The following is a 21,775-nucleotide window of genomic DNA, read 5'->3' on the forward strand; positions in this document are numbered from 1 at the left end:
CTAAATCCTATGGGAAGTCTCCCTAGGAAATGAAATGCATTTCAATGCCCTGGGGCTGAGGCATTAAGTGAAAGCATCTGGCGCTCTCCATCAACATCTGCAAGCAGAGACAGCAGATCTGACCAACTCAAGGGTACATATCTTCAAGAAACACTGTGCTCTGGGCATCCAGCTGCTTCTACCTGCTCTCCACGTGTGTTGGGGTACAATTACAGAGCTGAGGTGTATATTCACATCACACCTACACCACACTTTTTGCCACATTACCGAGGAGGGAACCCTTTCCTGCCTAGACAGAGAAGTAGAAGGACCTTACTAGCTGTGGTTCAAAAGAAGATCTAGAGACATCATAAATGAGAAACGCTTCCAAAATCAGCACCCTTAAAGCCTCTCTGGGTTTCACACAGTACCTACCTACTTGCCTAGATTCATAAGTCTCTAGTGATTTCAATAGCAGCAACTGCATCCTTCTCAGGTCAGGCCCAGCACAGTCAAGTGAAATTAATCCTCCAGACCCAGGATCTAGCCCTTTCTTCCCCACTCCACCTATCCCCTGTGAAATCATTTCCCTATTGTGTTTTTTTTTTTAAAAAAAACTATTACCTCTAATTTGACTATAATGTCAAGCAGCATTTCCTAATATCAGTCTTTTATGTCTTTTCGAGGAGGTGTATAAAAATAATCTCATTTGCCTACGATCTGTACTGCATTTGTTTTGTTCCTCCAATTTACGTGAGAGCTTCTTCTAAAACTGGTTTGGCCTTTTGTTCTGTATACGTAAGCAATCATAACATGCTAGAAGGAACTGGCTCAAGATGTGCAGCATTATTACTGGAAGCCAGATCCCACACTAACCAGCAACGATACTTCTAACATCTGACTACAAATAGTCTCAAACTCTTTCAGCACCCTTGCAGTCAAGCAAGTTGCAATAGCCTGGAAACAAAATTGAGGACTAGCTTTGACACTGCCTATTTTCAAATGCATGGTTTGTTTTGAACACCAATGACCCTACAGAGGCAGGAAAAAACACAAGTGGAATTGGTGTTCCCCACCACCACCTTGTCTTGAAAGCACAAACTGGGTGTTCTCCATGATCTTTATGGTTCAGGCAGCTGGTTGCTTCAGAGACCCACAGGCAAGGCTTCCTGTTTCCTTTGGGGGGTTGGCAAAGGATAGATGGGCAAGTTATGTCAAACAGAAAAACAGGAAGTTGGAAAACCTCTAAGCAAGTCTCAGCTTCTTTGCTTCAAATTAAAAAACAAAAAAAGTCAAACAAAAAAACACATCAAACCTCCCCCCACCCCCAACCAATACAAATGCACACAGAGTGCAAAACAAGTTGCGGTTTATTCAGAACCCAGGTCATCCAGCAACGTTCATGTGCAAAAATAAATTGACAGCATCAGTCCCCATGCAGAAGCTTCCAACCCCAAGCATGCACAGGAGAAGCAAGGGTGGGCAAGGAAAGAGGACAGAGAAGCCAGAGGATGTCCCACTACCAGGGAGCATGCAATAGAGCATAGAGGGGCAAGGAGTCATCACCAGCGGTACAAACAGCACCCAGAAATGCCATGACTCTGAAAGACAGGAGAGCAGGCGACCCTTCAAGGGGTTGTCTGTCAGCCTGGGATCGTGTCCCAGCTCAAGTGGGTTTTCAATCCTGTTTTAGCTGCATTTGCCTGTTTAATCAAAATACAAGCTCAGAGCCCTCTTTGAAAATCACATCGTCCCAATGTTCCTTAGCTTCCTTCTTTGCAGATTCCAGGAGTCCTTGCCAGCACACCAAAGATCAACCTTCAGCTGAAGGATTGCTGATTTGCAAGACCTTCCTGCACTTGTGAGATGCTGCAGTGCAGTCTGGCACAGAAGAATCCTGCTTTTGGAAAAACACTAGCTAGAACATTATCCTCCTAAATGTAAGGGTTTACATGCTCACACCAGCTTTCTGTTGATTTTGGAGCTACTCTCCATTTAACCAACTGGAAGAAGCTCAGAAACAGGCCAGTCAGAACAGCTGTTAATGGCTACCTTCTCTTCACCCCTCAACTTTGTCTAATAGTCAAGAGATATTCAACTGCAAATCTCTTCTCGTACAGGAAAGCTGTACTTCTGTAGACAACAGATGGGTTTGCCGCCTTCTGTGTTCTTTATTGATAGTTTCATATTATTCCATCTATGCAGCTTTATCAACTGCACATACAAAGATTTCTTCACCATCAGGGGTGCAATGAAATTATTGTGACAGCACACAAACAATAACACACAATAATTCAGGACAACAACAAACCAAGGCTACAGGACTGTTAAGCTAATTCAAGAGGTGTTAGCCCAAGCGGTCTTCCTTTCAAGAAGCCTTGCAGGACTTCTAGTGAGTTTAAAGGTTTGCTTTTGTCATCTGAAAGGCAGCATCAGTCCACAACACAGCAGGCTGGGTATTACCTTACAATTAGCATCAGTCCTAAAGTAGCCTTTTCCAGATGCCTCCCCTAATAGCACATGCTCTTGTCCACGTCAAGCAGTTAGGGCTATAACATGCAAGATAAATATTGCAAATTAACCGATGCCCCTGTGCTGTTACTACCTTATGCCATCACAACCCACCTCAGGCTGGCTGCTATCCTAAAGTGGTCTATGGCAGTTACCTTCTACTCTTTCAGAGGCAGATACAGGGAAGATTAACCTTCTCACTACATGTAGACATTTGACTTTAAGCATTACTAAAGCCTTCCTTTTATTTTCCAGTACTATTGCTACATATTTTCATTCAGGTAGTTATTTCACATCTCTAACATCTGCCTCCCTGGCTTCTCCAGCTTTTATTACAGCCATTAGTCTCCTGCGATGTCACTGCTACTATCACCTTCCTTACAGGATTATCTTGGTTGCATCACCTTCGAACTTCCTCACAGGGTCCTCCACCATATCACAGATTCAAATCCACAGAGCAGGTGGGTATCCAGCCACTCTAAGGACATGGTCCAATAGAGAAACTGGAATTCAACACCCTTTGGGTTGTCATGATCCTTCTTCCTCCCCACCCCGATCAGGTTGTATCTCCAGTCAGATACAAAAAACAGTGTAAGGGATCAAACCCATCAAAATAAAAAACCCACAAGAGAAACGGGCTGGAAAGGAGTTACTCTGCCTCACCGCATCAGCCTCCACAATCTGGCAACAGCAGGACTCCACAAGAAATAGACTGGGCAGAGCTCAGGGCATGTCAAAGATGCCTCCTTAACAGAGGTGGCCGTGATATTCCTAAGTACAACCAGACCTTCTTAGCTCAGCTCTTGCCTTCACTCTGAACTCATATCAGTTCTTATCTTCCCTTCCTTCCCAATTTAGGGGCATATGTTGCTGAGTCTGGCTGTAACCCTGGAAGAAGGGAATTACAATTTTAAAGTCCTAAAGTAACCCATGAAACAGACCTTTCCAACTCACATTTCCAGAACATACTTCTCTTGTGCCACAGACATGTTACTGGCCCCTCACTGGCAAGTTTCACACTAATTGCCACAGCTGCCTTTTTTTTTTTAAAGGAGGCATGTGGCGCCCTCTCCCGGAGAAAACCAGCCTGGGAAACAACCCCGCTCCTGCCCCAGCCTCCGAGCAGTATTTGACACCCCCAGTCACTCGGGGCAGTTGCCCTCCGCTCACCTAAGGCTTCACCTCCTGGGGTGCGCAGCATACACGGACAAGTATCTGTGCTCCCTCCTACTGAGCATAGTCCATGGAGCAAGAGATCAGCAGGAGAATGATGCAGAGGGTGTAATGCCTGGAAAAGCTTTTCCCCAAGCCTTTTGGGACAGTAATCTGTCGACTCTGAATAATCTCTTGCAGAAGATTCTGCAGCTCAAACTTTTAACTAACTCTTGTATATGCTACTGCTCAACCTGCCTCTGTAGACAAGATGAAACCTGCAGGCCACTCATGCTGTGGGGATGGGAGATCTTTTTCTGGCTTTTTATCTTTTTCTAGGGTATCTGGATTTTTTTAAGGGAGTCCCAGAAAAAACAAGGAAGAAATTTCAAATGTGCAGGCAGTGGCACAGCAAACAGGGCTTGCAAAGGGTTTGATCCACACTGAGTTGAATGCTACTGAGCCAGACAGAGGAAAAGGGTATGCGAGAGTAATCCACTGGATCCCAGCTCACTTCTCAGCTAAAGAGCCCATCAACTGACACCCACTTCTCTTGGCCACCTTTTAAACTGCTCTTATATCTGCAGGTTGTTGCTCTCCTTTAGATGCATCTTTATATCCATTTTCTCTCACTACGTTTGTTGGAGTTCCCAGGGCGTGGGTGGAGGAACAGCATGTAAGTGTGTGGGAAGGGGGTGGGCATTGACCTTTCTTTGCATTTTTTGTTTCTTTACCTTTTCGCTACACTTTCTGATGGTGGATGTGAGCTCACTCACTACCATATCCACACACTTCAGACTCGGCTCCTTCAACTTCTGCACCTGCTTTTTCACTATGGCTTCAAAAGCGAGGTCAGGCGTGAAGAGACCCGTTCTGCATGGCAGGGGCAGGGTGGGAAGAAGCAACGAGGAAGAAGAAAGCAAAGCAGAGAAAGAGCAGGAAGGAGGAAGAAAGAGAAGGAAGGAAGAGGGAAAAGAGAGAAAATACAAGGCAAAATGAGAAGTGAGATTTTGGTTCATTCCATTAGTTTATTGAACCAGGTGAGCATTGCTATGGGGCCTGTGCACTGCCAAGTATCAGGAGAGTCTACAGGCAAATGGAAGTGGCAAGGGGGAATGAGGTGGGAGCAGCTGGGCCAGTGAAATGGTGAGCTGTCAACAGCAAGATGAATGGATGGAACCCTCCCAAGGGATCAAGTAATCTCTTCCTGAAGGAAAGCTTCTTTGGATTTTAAGACAAAGCTGCTTGCCACAGTGAGCCACTGCCTCTCTTCCTAGAGGCTCACCATGTCTTCATTTCCCTTCGTCTCAGGCATTCCCCTTTCCTTCCCACCACAGTTATCGCCCCTTCATGCTTTCCTTATTCCAGCTGCAGGAAGCCTGAACAGGAGCCACGCTAAGACTTGCAAAGGTCTGTCCCTTGCATCTTGTTTTAGCAGAACTGAACTGAATTGATGTCTCCATTTCAGGGATTCACACAAACTGCTCCACTTACCGAGTATATTTCATCTCACTCACCTTCCCTGCAACATTAACTTCCTCAGTAAGAACAGATGTACGCAGTATTTAGGAAAATGCAAACATGTTACAGGGCATCCATAGCTAAACAAAGCATCTGTTCTGCCCCAGCTAACCTGTAGCATCAGGCCCAATACAGGCCTGTTGTGGTTTCTAAGGAAATACTCATTTCCACTGATACTAAGTGGCCTGTATGCTCAGCAGCTCCACTATGAGAGCGCTGAAAATCCACAGAAATTACAGTTACTATAATATGGCCAAGATTAATCCAATTCAAGACTACAGCACCCAAAGTTTTTCAGCACATCTTTAACACTTTAGAGCTTCTACTAGGATGCTCTTTGTTACAAAAAATTACTTGTTTTAGCACAGGGCACTACTGCTTTGCAAGTGCTTTCAAGGGGACAATGTCCCCTTGATACGGGAAAGACAACTGTACCTTTAGAAAGTCAGTATAACAGTCAAACCTGGAGCACCTACAGCTAACAACCAATCCAGGGCTAGCTATAAATAACCACCACCTCATTTAAATCAGATATTTCCCCCTTCACCTCATCTTTCACATCTCTGTGGATAACACCTGTGAGACTCCAAGTAACACCAGTAATTAAAATGCTCTTCAACATATATTACAGGACTTACAACTCATCTGCCTGTTAAGCAGGAGAGCTGGAATACACTACAGGTCTCAGCTTCACCCAAGGGTCTCTCTCAAGGTGCAAACAATGCCACTTTTTAGCAAAGCAAGGGCATTTCCAGAGTTAAGTTCACATCCTCTGACTTAGCAGCAGTTTCCTACTAACCCAGTTGCCCTGCTAAGCTCAATATACACTGTTTCCCCCACCAGACATGGAGGGCCCTGCACAAAAGAAAAAAAATATTTAAATCAGTCCCTTCCGGTACCTGAGTATCACCTGAATGACAATATTTCTGCATATACAAAATTGTAACCATGGCTACCAGAGCACACACAGAGCAGCTAGCACTGAAGTCAACCATCATATTCTTAGTAGGATCTAAGCTAAAATGGAATGCTTTAATCCTGAATCTGTGGCATTTCCTATCATCCCTGTGGTCTCTTCTCCTTTATTTCCCACCCTGCTGTACCCACCACCTCATCACTTGAGGAACCTGCCACTGTCAGAACAGAGGGTCTACTCTGAAATTGTCAGTAAGAGAGGAGGCAAAAAGAAACAATGAAGGAAGAAGTGGGAAATGGAGGGAAGGATGCAAAGAGAAAGAATGAATGGGAGATTTTGAATAGCAACCGATTGATGGAGAACAACTCAAGAGAGGCTTCAGAGGGCATGAAAAAAGAGGGCCCTTCTGATCCAGTTAGCAGGCGACTCTGGATACTTGGCAGCCTGAGGGCCTGTGCTTACCTGTCGCCAGGCTCTAATGGCAATTTTCTGGGTGCTCCCCACAGTCACACACCCCAAGAGAGGACAGCAGGACAGAAAAAGGAAGCTCCTCCAGCACTCTAGAAACCTGAGCAATCTCTCACTTTACTTTCCCCGTCTGTCCTGGGGGGAAAAGCACATGCCTGCATGCCTGAGCTCTTCTACAGAGGCTCTTGGCCCTAAGGACTAGGCATTTCTGCAAGCAACAGCAAGTACCACCACTTAGGCACTTTTCCCCACCCTTGCAGAGACAGGGTGTCTGACTTTCCAGACACCTCCTGCAATGCCCATTTACCTGCACCTGAATAGTCAGTGGCGATTCCAGTCTCCAGTGCCCATACCACCATCCTAACTGGGGTGCCTTTTCACCAGCACCTAGCCTTGCCTGAAGCAGCAAGCCATGGCTGAGAGGAATGGCACAAGTCTTCTTAACTTGCTGCGTTTCAACCCCAGCCTCAGAAACAAAAGCTGCCATATCCAAAGGGCAGAATCAAGGCAAGTTCCCTCCCTCAGCCCCAACAAATACTACTATGGATCCCAAAGTGCAAAACCTCAGAGAGGGCAGGAGGACCCCAGAGGTTGATGGACATTTCTAACTTGCTTCTTCTCAGCCATGTGCTGCTCTTCCAGAACAGGATCTGGACCAAGCCAGCCAGAAACCAAGCCAAACACCACAGGAACATTTCCCTGCAATGCAGCCCACAGCTGTAACTTCTGCAGCCTCTGAAGTTCAGCACCCATACACCCCACCCCCCCCAAGCAGCACCCAAAGGCTAGTTTGGGATTAACTCTCTCAGTTCTACAAGAACAGAGGGGACAAAGTTTCTGGCTTGGAAAAAAAACCCAGATACTAAATTTAAAGTCAAATGTGGCCACAGAAGAAATACCCTTGGTTTTAGAAGGAATCAGGAGTCATGCTACAGACAAAAGGAGTGGCAGGGACATCACCAGCACCCCTCAGCTCTAAAACATTCAGAGAGTATGGCCATGGCCCATGTCCCACAGAGCATCCCCTCCTGTTTGGCTTGTTGGCTGGATCGCTCCAGACTGGTACCGCTCAGGTCTAGTCATGCTGAGGAGGTGGTTAGAAACACCAAGTGTGGCTGCAGGCAAGTCCCTGCCCAGGTCACAATGCTGCGCCGCAGCCAGCGAGCGGGTGGAAGGTGCCAACTCCATGCTGCCTCTGGTTACCTTCTTGGTGCACTGTCTAACAGTATTGATTAACTCCGAAATGACCATGTCCACGCATTTCAGGCAAGGTTCTTTAATCTTCTTCACCTGCTTTTTCACAATAGTCTCAAAGGCCATGTCGGGTGTGAAGAGACCGGTTCTAAACACCCAGGGTGGGGACAAGACAAGGCAGGAGGGGGAGAAGGGGCAAGAATGTCACAGCATTACACACACATCTTGGAGCAGGCACCATTGTCACTGAAACCCGGCACACGGGGCTGGGGAGTGTCACGTCCCCAGGACAAGCCCTGACTGGAGTCCATGGAAAACTGGGAATGCTTAACACCTCCCAGGAAAGAGGTGCTGAGGGCAAAATGGATCCCAGCTGGACAGCCATGGCCAGGCAACCATTGCACCTCAGCCACCAGACCTAAGGATGGCAGGGGCTGACCTCTCCACAGCATATTTGACCTCAGAGTTGTGCAGCAGATGGGAGGCCTTTTCTGAAAGATTTTCTTAATGATTAGGACACTGACATGTTTGATACCCTTTATCAAGCTCAGCTAGCAACCAAGCAAAAGGAATGAAAATAAGTCTAGGTCAGTATTTGTTCACATCCCAGTATGCAGGAAGGGCTCTGACAGGCACCAGGTCCTGCTCACCTTCCCAGGAGCAGCACGACTCAGGGTCTCATGGCCGTGTTATCCGACAGCTAACCTCCGCTGAGGGGAACACAAGCATGTTTGCTATGTCCTGGAGCTAACTGGGACCCTAGTGATGGGCACCCCAATGCTCCCTCAGATGTCTAGGTGCTCAGTACCAACAGTACCAACAACTGTTTTGAACAACTAACTGTTGGTTAGTATGGAGGTAGAAAGTGAAAAATCAACATTTTAGTTTTAACTAAATGAAGGAGTACTATGGGCTTGCATCCCTCTTTCTATCCTTCCTTATGACAAGACACAAGAAAGAGGGAGAAAATGTCTAGTCACCAAGGCAGTTTTACCTTTTAGGCTTCTGCAACTCTCACATGGGAAGAGAAAGCAAACTGACTTGGATGATTGTTCCTACTCCCAGATTCAAGCCACCGGGATGGTCCAAGGTGGTTATCCCTCCCCTTTGGCTGACCTACCGTACCTCTGAAGTCTTCAACTCCATTCGGAAGGTCTAGAGGTATTTACAAGGCTATGCAGCCAGTGGTCTGCCTAGTGCATGATACGTGCCTGATACCATGGATGTTCTTGATGGCATAGCTAATCTCCCGCCGCAGCTCCTTCTCATCAAACTCCATCTGCACCAAGAGAGAATTTCATCAGAAACAGTCTCACACTTATTTGCACAACCCCAGGATACACAACAGCATGCTTTATGGAGAAGAGGTCCCATGCCAGCACTATCATGTGACAGATAAGATATTCACCCAAGTGTTGGATACAGAATCCAGCCATAAAGCTTATATTGCCAATGCAGACATCCTGGACAAATACGAATAGCTAAGGGTCTACATCTACAGATGCCAAGCCCCAGCAGCTCTCAATGAGCTTCTCTGAGATAAAGCAATAGGACTGGAGTGCTAGATTGCTTTCCAAAACAAACTGTTTTGTCTCCCAAGATTTAGCATGAGGTCTTGGCAGCTGTTTTTTCAGTGAACACCACAAATATATTTACAATTCATATACAAAAATGTGTTATCCAATACAAGGCAGGCTCTTGTATTTCACTAAAAAGGCCTCATCTAATTCAGATGCAAAAAAAGAATCAAAATGCAGAAAATCCAGGAGTGGAATAATTTGACTCTCGAGTCTGTTCCAACTGAAATTAAAAAAAGTTTTTCCATACTGCTTCTGATCAGGTTAGTGTACTTTGCCATCCAAGAAAACTATCATTAAATAAAAATCCTCTTCAACTGTTACGACAGTAGAACAGTTTCCACACTGTTCCCACCTCTAGGCCACTGATGGGGACAGATAGAAGTAATCCCACGTATATCTACATCCTCTTTCCTGATTCTTGCATATCGACTAGAGTAATTTTAGGTCTAGTCTGGTGCTCAAGATCAAGGAAGTACAAGTTTCAGCACCATTCATCTTATGTGAAATTGGGTGAAAGTAGCTTTGATCCAACATATCTGCAAGGACATTCAGTCACTGATTTACTATTAGTTATGTTAAAGGAAGCTATTTTGCACATGTAATTTAGCATTTAGGAATTAAGCCAAAGAAATATTGTAATTTAACTAAGATAAAGTCAAGTTCTGTCACAAGGACAGGGACTGACAGAAAGGTCAGTACTATGGGAAGGCTCCAATAAAGGAGACAAAATAAGTAAAAAAGGTGATAAAAGGAAAAACATGAAACAAAGTAGTCAAAGGGAGAGACAGACGAAAGATAGCAAGAGGAGTAAGGAGACAGACAGAAGAGGTAACAGACAACAGGCAAGAAGACAAAGCGGATCCCAGCAGCACAGGGAAGCAGTACCTTCACCAGTTCAAAGGGGAAACGCTCATGGAAGATGCGATTAATCCTAGCTCCTCCTGACAGCTCATAGGTATCAATTTGGTCTCCAGAGCCTTCAATGCGTTTCTCAAAGTCCACAGCAAACTGCTGGACCATCCTGAAAGAAAACAAAGAGCATGAAGTCACAGCTGAGCAGTCATCTCCAGGGAGGGACATGCTGCTGAGGCCACTTACTGAAGCAGAGCTTTGGTCTTGCGAGCAGGGTCATCAGGGCGAAAGCTCTTGTACTCCTCCACCTCCTTCTCAATGGAGAGAAGTTGGCTTTGGAGTTTGTTCCGCAGCCCTGGCAGGGTGTCACGGATGTGGTTGGTCAATTGCTGCACAAGAAGAAGGTTTCAGACGATAATAAACCTCTAGGTGGTTACTGGGAAGAGTTTGCTACCTCTGCACCACAAAACAAAGAGGAGTGCTCCTCTCTTCTGTGTTCAGTCCTTCTGAGTAGTCCTAATAAACCATCTATCCCAGTACAGATACCAGTTATGAGCTGGGTGTATCCTGCCTCCCCAGCTCCTACCTATTGCACCCCTCTGTTCTTGACCATCATTTTACCTTCTAGTCTGGTATAAAACTCCCATTCATACAAGCCTGCTGTCTCCAATCCAAGAACAAGCTTCACAGACAGGTATTAGCATTTGCTATTTACACCACGGTAAAGGATATTCTGCATTCAGATCAGCACACCACTGACAACCAAGGTGGTGGTTAAGCCCTTTTTCAATAAGGGTGACAAGGCAAGGTGGAAGAGCCTCATCAGTGGCTTTGGCTCCTAATAAGAGGGTTTCCACAGAGCATAGCTGTGAAAAACTCCAGTTTAAAGAAGAATATTTAAATAAGGAGGAAAGAGGATAAAGTAATTCTTCACTTAAGGGGATATTTCAAGGGAGCAGAGACAGAAGCAACAGTAAGTTGCTACTGGGTAAGACAGGAGATAAGACAGTCTTAATAGATGGGAAAATGACTACCAGTATCACATTTAAATAAATCTTTGTAGCTTACTGTTAGGTACTGAGACCACTAGAAATTTAGAAGGTACCTTTTAGCTTAACCAGAAAGACCTTGCATTCTGATAGCGTAAATGCCATGAACCAATTATTGATTTTGCACCAGTGTCACTGAGAGGATAAAGCAGTTCTCTGCCTTTGGTGTGTAAGCTCCATTATTGGCCCTAATGTGTTTCACTGTATCAGTATTATATAAATCAGACACACTTCACAGGATTTGGCACCAAAATGCCTCTTACAGTGCAGAGGAGCAGGAGTTAACCAACCTTCACAAGTCTCACTACAGCAAAACAATTTAAACAGTTTATCAGTTTGTTGATCACAAGTTTTAGCTTTTCCTGTATTCTTCCATCTCAGAAGCACCCTGATGGTGAGCCTAGCCATTCTTGTGACATAGCGGGCAGCAGTTCTTAACCGTTGACAGTACCTGGTTCAATACTTTCTGCAGGTAGGGGGTTCCCATGCGATCGGCCATGTGTCTGTAGGCTGGGTGGGAGAGAAAAAATTTTCTCTCTGCAGCCAGAGCTGCCTGAATGTCCTTCTTGCCATCAATGTCCTTCTGACTTCTGTTGACTACACCAATGTAACCTGCAAGAGTGGAGCTGGAGATCAGATGGTCGCAAGGATGAGAATGTAAATGGGACAAACTGAGAAGAAAGTTACTCATCTGGCAGCACTGCAAAAGGGGAATTTTTGTGCCAACACATTATTAGGAACCAACAGAAAGAGTTTAAAACTGGAATTTCTTCTGAACATCCCAGGTTCTGATATTTTGGTATGCACGACAAAAATGACTATGCAACTGAGAATTTGCTTTTATTACTGTTCCCCCAGTCACCCAAAGAATACCCTAGTCTCATTCATTTGAGACTTTTCTGTTAAAGTCCTTAGGAATAGGTACTTCACTATGGCTATACACAGCATGTATCACAGTCCAAAATTATTTCATCTGATATACTATGGCAATCTCATCTAAATAAAAGGGGAGTCTTTTAGACAGAAGTTCCATTTTTGCAGCTTGCCTTATTAAAAGCAGTAAGGAAAGAGAAAGTAAAGAGACTATCATAAGGCTATGCTTCTGCTAGGACTACATATCAAAGTACAAATAAATACCTAAAAAGTTCCTATTAACAGTATAACTGATCTCCAGTCCCCAGCTTCTCAGTTCCAGCTAGGAACAAAGATGGCTTAACCACAAGTTGTAACACAGGTTGCAGGAAGGGGATGCACTGGAGGAAAGGGATGAGGCCAGGACACCTCACACGGGGCAAATAGAGGAAGACTATCATGGACAAAGTCTGAGAAAACATACCTCTACGAAGAGGAAGTAATTTATTTTCTAATACATCTCGTGCATCAGTTCCTTCGTCCATAAGATCCAGCTTAGTGATGACTCCAATAGTGCGTTGCCCTATGGAAAAAAGCAAACATACTTGATGAAGCAAACAACTCATGTAATATTTTCCTCCATTCACAGAGCTTACAGATTGCCCAGCTTGGCTACTCAGGGGCTCTTGAACTCAAACATTAGTTCCCCATCATGTCCAAGAGGCCATGAGAGCAAGAGACAATAATCAAGCTCAGTTCTCAGTTATATCAAAAAAAAACATGCTATGTCACAGCAGAGGGACTTCGGTGCAGATTTTCCTACTTTTCTCCAGGCAGAATGCAGATGACTAAAAGAAAATCCTTCATCTCTTCAGAAGTGGGGCTCAGGCAAAGGAAGAAAAAAAAAATTCTATTACAGTAACTGTTAGTACTCAGTAACAGCTCTCAAGAATGTGTGTTGGTGAAGATACAACCCAAGACAGACAGGAGCGCATAGCTACTGGGCTAATCACAACTGAAAGGTAAAAGGTAAATCAGGCCACTGGCTAGTAAAGTCATGCTAAATGAAGAGATATTTACCTTGAGGATCCACCTCCTTTGCAATCTTCAGGGCATCAGAATTGGCCAAATCAGAGTTTGCAGGGGATACTGCCAGGATGAGGCAATTCTCTTTGGTGACAAACTGCATCAGCATATCTCGGATCTGGAATTCGATGTCAGGGGGCTGGTCCCCTACTGGAACTTTCGTCATGCCTGGTAAATCCACCAAGGTCAGGTTCAGGACTAGACATAGGAAACAGGAGAGAGCACAAGGGAGTGTTGAGGCAGGAATGTTCTGGTCTATAAGTACCACCTGTAGCTTTAGTGTCTCCAGTATATAATAGGCATAACAGATACACACACAAGCACACAGAGCTTTCTAGTTCCTTTTTGTTACTGCTTAGTAAGAACTAGCTGCTAGCTGTTACTAGTTGTGATTATCAATGATCCCATCACCCTTCCATTTAAATCACTTGTTTCACACTGGTCAGGGAAACTGTGCCCTCAAAGTCCTTCCACATATGCTACACTGAAAGGGAAGGGATGACAGCACATTTTTTTTCCACTGCATAACAAAGACTGGATAGTCAGAAGAGTTGGCTCCACTCATTAAGAGATGTCCCCACTACTGAAGAGCTCAGTCCTGCCACCCTTATTCAAGGGGAGGCTCCTGTCAGAGTCAAGGACTACAATATGCAGCCCTATAAGTGTCTTGCTGAGAGAAAAAAAAAGAACTAAAAATCAAGCAGAAGTTCTACTCGGCCAAATATTATGTAGCACTGGGCTGCTGCTTTCCAAACAATGCCCATACAGCCATTCACATTTAAAGAGCTGGCAAATTTGAGATTATGGCACTCCCTTGTTTAAGCAGAATTCTTCCACAGAGATCAGCAGCGTATGACACAGGCACTACCTGGAGAGAACTATACAAAGTACATATTTACAAGCAAACAGAAGGCAAGTGTTCTTCAAGACAGCCACTCTCCCCATCACTCAGGGTTTTTTGTTCCATTTATTTGCCCAGTACAGCAGTATCAGAAAGCAGGGAGAGACAGCAGCTCTTCACTGTAATGTCCATACTGATGGAAAGGAACAGCCTCAGGAACAAGTTTCTGCACAGACATCAGTTGTTTCAAGGAGAAGCTCTGGTAGCAGTCAGATACTTCAGCTGGCAAACAAACCCATTTCAGCAGTATGGCCAAGGTTGGCAGTTTGATACAGCATGGCCCAGGCACATAAAGTCAGAACCAAGCACACTCCCCATTTCATCTCGGTTCTTTCTGTCTTTACTTCATGACAAAGCAGTAACCTGTCTCATTTATCTCTCAACTGAGATGCTACATTAGGACTCACCGTGGGGAGAGTAGACTCGAAGATTGATGGGCACAGGGGAAATCCCTTTGTTGGAGCCAGTAACACGATCCGTTTCAGCCTCGATCTCCAAACGGACCTCCTCAAAATCAGTGAATTTCTTTCCTTTGCAGTGTAGGAACTCACCATATTCTATTTACAAGTAGAGAGTCAGAAATAGTCACCAAAATCAGAGAAACAAAGTGTAATGAAAACATGCCCCAAAGCAAAACAAAAAACAGTTGAAGGGATGAAGTCTGGCAAGGGCCTTTCCCACTAGGACGTGGCAGGTTGACATACAAGTTATTGATCAGTTAATGTGACTGCAGTATCTGAGCGAATTCAGTTGAGCTCAACATCTTCACAATCCAGCTTTTGTCTCAGCACAGGTAGCATCCTCACTTGTCTTCATTCAAGTAATAATCCAGGACCTTCTCTGTTGATATTAAGCAAGCTTAGCATGCACCTGCCTGCAGCAGTGGAAACTTCCACAGCTACACTAGGAGACATCTCGGTACTCAGGAGAACTTGGGCTAGCTCTCTATTAAAGTGCTGGGGGTAACTCAGTCTCATTATGTGATGAGAACAGACTCAAGAGAGTCTCAAGAGAACAAAAAACCCTTCTCTTGACATGGTTTTGAACTGGCTAGTGGTTGGGGGTATTTGTGTGTGTCAGTCCTTGAATAGGCTAACCAATCCAAGAACCCTCTGTTTCATTTTTAAAATCCTCCTAAAAGTCAAATCTTCTCCTTACTGTAGACAAGGGGACTGCAGTGGATAGATCAGGTTCACCTGACGAGAGGAACAGTACCTTGAAATGTTCACTTGCCAGGTCCTGGATGAGATCTTAACTTATGTTAATGAGAATGGTAAAGAAAATATCCTGCAAGTTAAGTAGCAAAACCAGTGAACTGCCCCAAAAGACCAGCCACAGAACTCTGTAGTCTTTCTTCTCCAGATTCCAGTGTTCTCACACTGGGTTTTCAGTACATTAAATAATCTCGCCCCCTTATTTCAGTAGATCATCAGCAGGGTCATCTGGCTTTTAGGTCTCATTCACTCATAAGAGTCACAGCTGCATAGTCAAAGGAAAATTGTGATCCATGTATGCATGGAGCCTTGCCTAAGAAATTAAGACAAAAAAAACTAAGCAGCATTTTGCTTCTGAAAACTTAATGCATCAGAGGTTAAGCAGGTAGAACTGAAAACCAGCTGCAGGTCATTTTTACTGAGGAAAAAGTCTTATTTATTTTTTCCACACTGAGCAGTGCCATTGATCAAATAAGACCTTTCTTGACTAGGACAGCAATCCAGCTGGACACACAGGGAACGCAGCTCACATACCTGTGCTGGAGTTTACCAGCTGCAGGACCAGCGGGCGTCTGGTTACGATGCCAGATCCACGTGGCAGAAAGTCCCTGAAATGAAACAGGAAGTTTAAGATGAGTGAATGATTGTTTCCTTCCCCTTTCACAGCTTTTCTGCTTCCATAAGCATACATGGGTTCTAACTGGGAATCTCAGCCATGGGCACAAAAAAGTTTGAGGCACTAAAGACCAAGCGCTCCTTCTCAAGGAGGATAAGAGCTTGTTGTTCTTAAGAAGCCTATACTCACAGCACATCCCCTCTAATCCTGTCTGTAACAGCTACAGCTCCTTCAGCTGAGCTTCCAAGTTAGCGGTATTAAATGGGCTTGTTAGTTGTCTGTACTTTGGAAAAAAAAAAAAAAAAAAAACACTTTTTCATCAGAAAAAGGGAAGTTGAAGCAGAACCCAAAAAACTAGCATGTCTCCTTTTGACAAAATACAATTACTCGAACAACAACAAAATCACTCACACCCTGCACTTTGGGCCTTAAGACACCACATTGTTCCAGTGTGCAAACACACGATACATCCAAAAGAATAAACGGCAGCCAAAGGCTTGCCTCCACCCAGGCTTTCTCCTGGCTAACTACAAGACATAAGTATTGCCAAGGCAAAAGCAGCAGCAGTTTCCTCCTATACTCACAAGAATACTGAATTTTTGCGTGCTTCAAATCACTTCAAAGGCAGGAAGTCTTTCACTATCCTTCTCCAAATGCTGACTTCGTGGCCACAGCCCACAAGTTCTCCTTTGCCTTTTCCTTTTCCAAATTCAAGTGCTTTGAGCAAAGCTAGGCATGCTCACTGCATCTGCGGATGACCTTGCGAGTTTGTGGCCTGGTTTTCAAGTACTCAGCTGTTCACATGGCTCCTCAAGAGCCACTGAGCATTTCTGAAAATATGACCGATTGCTTCCTTGCCTAGTGGGAGAAGCATCACTTCAAAACATAGTTCCCACAGCACAACTATAGTTCTCTTTGCTAAAAGAAGTCCTACCTACATTGCTGGGATTCTGGCACACAATCCTCCCTTCCTTGATAGCTGTAGCAATGAATAATTTTGCTAATTCAGTAGCGACTAACTACTCTGGTGAATGAGAAATCCAGGGCTCTCCATTTTGAGTGTTTTGCTCTTAGTACTGCGTGAGCTTAACACTGACAAAGTGCAGATGAGGAGTGAGCTTTTGTTTTAATACATCAGACAAGGACTTGAGCACTTTGTTTCGACTCCTGGTTTGGCCACTGACTTCCTAAGTAATCCTGTGCAAGTTCTTCTACTTCTCTGTATTTCCCTTTCCTCAGCTATAAAAGTAATTCTCCACCCGTGGGACTGTCAGAATAACAATAATATCAAAACCTGCAGACTAGTTTCAAGTGCAGGGAGGGTAAAGAGGCATCTCACAATCTCCAACTCCTCAAATAAAAATATCTCGTGTAAATTACTAAGTCTGGAGTAATGAGACCTCTGGTACAACTCCACCAGTTAAAATAAGACTGTAATCCATTAACTATTTCAGACTTTTCAGAAATATACAGAGTTAACCAGGGTTTGTCTTTCATTTGTTTTTCAAATAATACAGCTCTAGTTTTTCCATTCCAGTGGGATTAACCCTGAAATCTTTGAGGCATTGCATCACTCTAGCAGCTTTCTGCTGTCTCAGCTCCATCCCTATAGATGTCTGTGGTCAATATGTGAAAAAGTCCTACCCTAGCATCAGTTTTTCACATAACAAAGCCATCTGAGCTGCACTGACTTATTTTGAACTTACTGTACCCGAGAAAGAGGTATCCTGTTACTATAGATTCCCTTTCTAGCACAACAAGACAATAGTTATTAATCTCCAACTTGCAGTATCAAATCGTGCTTTACTGTAAGAAAAGCACCACTTGCATTTATAAGTACGAGCTCTCCAAGAATTAAGATTCCACTCATGTTGTGCTCCATGTTTTCCTGAAGATTTCTGCTTTAGCCAAAATCCTGATTTCTCTGCTGTCCTAGTCACAGTTACTAAGGCAAAAACTCAGGACAAAGGTAGATGGAAAACCTATGTGGCATCTGGGTTCCAGAATTATAAAAAAAAATGATCCAATTTACTGTGTTAACTGAAGTAACTCACAGGCTACTCCAAGGAGAAAACACTAAGTTCTCATAGAAGACGACAAATCCATTAGCCAAATTCAGTCACCTAAATCACAATCATAGCACTGCTTCAGTTCTGAGTGAAAATATGTGCAATTTGATCCCTAATATTAGAAAATGAATGTGTGTTCTTACCCACAAACTATTGGGAGGCATATGATGTTCAACTTTCAAGTTTTCTCTACACTTGACTCCTATCAGGAGTTGCAGCCAAAAAGCTTTTTAAAAATACCCACAATTGATGCAGTATCACCTCATTGTAACCATATTATTTCCTATTCTTCACTTCCTTTCTCTTTACAGTCACTTGGACAAACTCTTTCCTCCTCCTGCTCCAGCTAAGCCTTTCAAATCAGAGACACTAAAAAGTATGGATTAGTAAATTCTGCAGCAAGCTGGCTGGGTGCCAAGCAGAAAGCAGTGTACAGGAGCCTTGCCTGCCCTCTTGCAGTACGCATAATAAATTGCTTCTGTAAATAAACTACAACAGAGCACGCGTGGCATGGACCACATGTTCAGCACAGTTTGAGTCCACTTCGGAGTCAGGGAAAAGATTGACATACGTCCCTACTGCTCCAGAAAGAGAAGCACAAAGTGATGAAATTCAGTCAGAATCAGGGAAACAATACATGCGATAAGAACAACTACATGCCAGATGACTTGGGCAGACAAGAGCAGAAGGGTTAGATAAACTGGCTTAATTCAATTCCAGCACAGGAGATGTACGGTAGCAAGGTTGAGGGTGGAAATAGAGATGGAATACGTCTTTAGAGATAACATGCTATAATGCTCTGAGTGCTGGGACAAGGGCAGCAGGGATTCCACTCAAGGCAAGGCAGCCTCTAGCATGACATCAAAAGCTGCCTCATTACATATGTCGCTATGCAAGACTTTGTACCTGAAATGTTATTCATAATTAAGTTGAGGGCACCAATCCTCTGTTTTCCTCCTTAGAATCAGAATTGTTTAGGTTGGAAGAGACCTTTAAGATCATCAAGTCCAACTGCTAACCTGGCACTGCCAAGCACACCACTAAACCATGTCCTGAAGCACCACATCTACACGTCTTTTAAATGCCATTAAACTACTGTCAGAGAGAGCATATTGAGATAGGTGAGTTCTTGGTCTGACCAGTGATAGATCTTCTCTTCTACACCAACACAAGGAAAAGAACTAAGGACATAAATCCTAATGGGTCTCAGGCTGAAAAAGTTCAGGCAGGGAAGTGACCTGAAAAGCATTTATTGTTATATTTTGTATTGTTCACTTCTGAAGTACTTACACATGTTCTCAACTAGCTAGCTCAGGCCAAACCCAATCACATCATCCCTTCCAGTCTTATTTCTATTTTAGTATGCAGAGCTGCATTAAAGCACAGATTTGGGCCAAAAGCTGTATTAGCAACACAACAGTAAAAACAATATTTGAGAGATGGAAAACAATCTAACAGTTACTGTAGAACAACATTCTATCAAAATCCAAACACATTAGAAACACATTAAGGCAATCAATGTCATGCAACAATACATTTATAATCAGGGCACTGGGGACTTGGGGTTTCCCTCCTAGTTTTTTAAAGCCAGATACTCTATACAAAAAAGTCTCCATGCATTAGGTATCTTGGAATCCTACAGCACAAAAAGGTGCTATTAATGACAAAAAAGCACATTTGGTCTATAAACAAGGTTCAGAGTTCATTTAATGACTTGCACAGTACAGAGGATTAGAAGTTAAAGGTAACATGGACCAAAGACATTTCTTCCTAGACTATTTATAAGACACAGGAGATTGACAAACAGCTTGTATAATTCAGCATACACTGTATGGAAAAAGGAAGAAAACATTGACAGACGCTGTCAAAAAAGGCCAGACAGATACACATATGAAAAGTTTGGGACTTCTTGAAAAGGCACACATTGAAACTTTCAGACAAGTTTGTGTTCGCTCATTGCTACCACATTGAAGAAAACGTGATTGTCTCTATTAAAACAAGAGACTTGCATGAAGTGGTTTGCTGCGGTAGGGCCACATTTGTTCCTAAAGTATACACACAATTTGCTAGTCAAAAGAATAGTTGTTTACTCCTTTGGTCAAACACTTGATCTTCATCTGATGTTTTCTTGTTAAACAAGAGAGTGAGATCTTTGGAGGAGGAACTAGTCTTCCAGCATCTCAGTGATCATTATGGGCGTATCATGCCTGGTTCACCTGCTCTGTTAGAATAAATGCTCTCAAACCTGATAAACACAAGAGATAAGTGATTGTATGAGCAAGCCCACCCCTTCGTGCTTTGCCAGAAGTGGTTAGCTCACTGCTTTAGGTTTGTGCTCCAAGGCTTAGAGATTCCCTGTAACAGTGGCATTTAATTCCAGCAACACAGCATTTGCAGATAACCTGCCTGTGATTTTGTACTAATGACATTCAGTAGTGGCAACCATAACTTCCTAACAGCAAAGGAAGGTAACTGATGGCATCCCTACATATCGGCTCAGACTCCAACTGCTGCTCAAGAGATACTCTTCCACTGCAAGCATGAGCATGGCACATTCCCTCTTTCCATCAAAATCAAGTGGAAAGGCACCTCCGCTGGCTATCTCCTTTGCATTACATGTAGACACCGTCTACTTTTTTTGCAGCTGATCGCTTTCCTAAGAGGCCTCTGAGGTTTGTCAAAAGATCACTATATAGTACTGAGCAAGAAATTTAGTTTCAGCTATAAACACACCCATGAGAGGAGACTGCATTAATGCAGATCTTCAGAGAGACCCAACAGAAGCACTTCATTTTTGCTCAAGTGTTCCAAAAACCTTAATATGGCCAGACAAGAAGGCTTACTGCAATCCTTTATGAGGCACTACAAACATTTTCTTACAAGCCTAGCTCTTAATCCAGCAAGAACTCAATTTCAAAACAGAAAGATACATAGAAAATATACATACAGGGAAATCCAAGAACACTTGTCAGTTCACAGGCAGCTAGGACTCCTGGACTGTAAGATTAATTTTGCCCCTGGTTTATTGAGCCTTGCAAACAAGTTACTCTTTGTACTGCAGAATTAAAGCGGTTTTGTACCTTCTCCATGCACTGGTAATCTGTATTTCTGAAAGGACTTTGGGTCAAAACTTCTTCATGCATGATTTTAGTCTTCACTGAAGTTGCAACAAAAGTCATCTGCAGTCAACAACAGAACCAAGTCCATGGTGCCATCTCTTGTTCTAAATGGAAGACAGACCAAATGCTCCTACCACCACTTACTTTCCTTCCCTCCAGGGAAGCTGGAAGGCTTGAAAAGCTGTTTGTAGAGGTCTTTGAAATACAAATCTAGGCCTAGTCTAGATATACCAGCACAGTATCCTTGCTGTTCGTTTGTCAGTCCTTTGAGATTCTTGGATTAGAATGCACTAGAGAAGGTAAATCCTCAATTAAAGAGCCAAAATAGCAGCTTATGAAGACATAAAAGTAGTTCCAAAGAACAGAAGAGTGAATGCCACCATCTGATCATTTAATTTCAATTTGATTTCTTATTAAATATCTACAGACAAATAGGGTATTAAGGGATGTGATTAATCCTCAGTTTGGATTATATTAGTTTCAAAAAATTAAGATTCACACAGCCTCCACAATTTCACATGGCTGTTCTTGTGTTTTGTTTTTTTTTTAAATCCAGTATTTGTTATTTCGTGTGTTCTGGTGGTGCCCAGTGACAGCAATTCAATCAGAACTGCACTGCACAAAGGACTATCCCAAAACACAGCCAGAAATACAGTTCCTGCCCCTATGGATTTTACTATCCGGTCACACAGTTCA

The 21,775-nt window shown here is 43.6% G+C and overlaps 1 protein-coding gene across 1 annotated transcript in view; it reads right to left on the reverse strand.

Moving 5' to 3' along the window:
* DNM1 (dynamin 1) overlaps window positions 1–15,966 on the reverse strand; it is a 43,127-nt gene extending 27,161 nt beyond the window's left edge. Inside the window, exons 1-9 of the mRNA XM_009696897.1 lie at window positions 15,810–15,966; window positions 14,469–14,618; window positions 13,155–13,358; window positions 12,559–12,657; window positions 11,674–11,834; window positions 10,420–10,562; window positions 10,207–10,342; window positions 8,953–9,020; window positions 7,751–7,889 (exon numbers count right to left, since the gene is read on the reverse strand). Of these exons, the coding sequence (XP_009695199.1) occupies window positions 7,751–7,889; window positions 8,953–9,020; window positions 10,207–10,342; window positions 10,420–10,562; window positions 11,674–11,834; window positions 12,559–12,657; window positions 13,155–13,358; window positions 14,469–14,618; window positions 15,810–15,966 (1,257 nt within the window). The remainder of the gene's footprint in view (window positions 1–7,750; window positions 7,890–8,952; window positions 9,021–10,206; window positions 10,343–10,419; window positions 10,563–11,673; window positions 11,835–12,558; window positions 12,658–13,154; window positions 13,359–14,468; window positions 14,619–15,809) is intronic.
* Between the last annotated feature and the right edge of the window lie 5,809 nt (window positions 15,967–21,775).

This window comes from Cariama cristata, unplaced genomic scaffold (genome assembly GCF_000690535.1).
Source record: "Cariama cristata isolate BGI_N322 unplaced genomic scaffold, ASM69053v1 scaffold11093, whole genome shotgun sequence".
Lineage (NCBI taxonomy): Eukaryota > Metazoa > Chordata > Aves > Cariamiformes > Cariamidae > Cariama > Cariama cristata.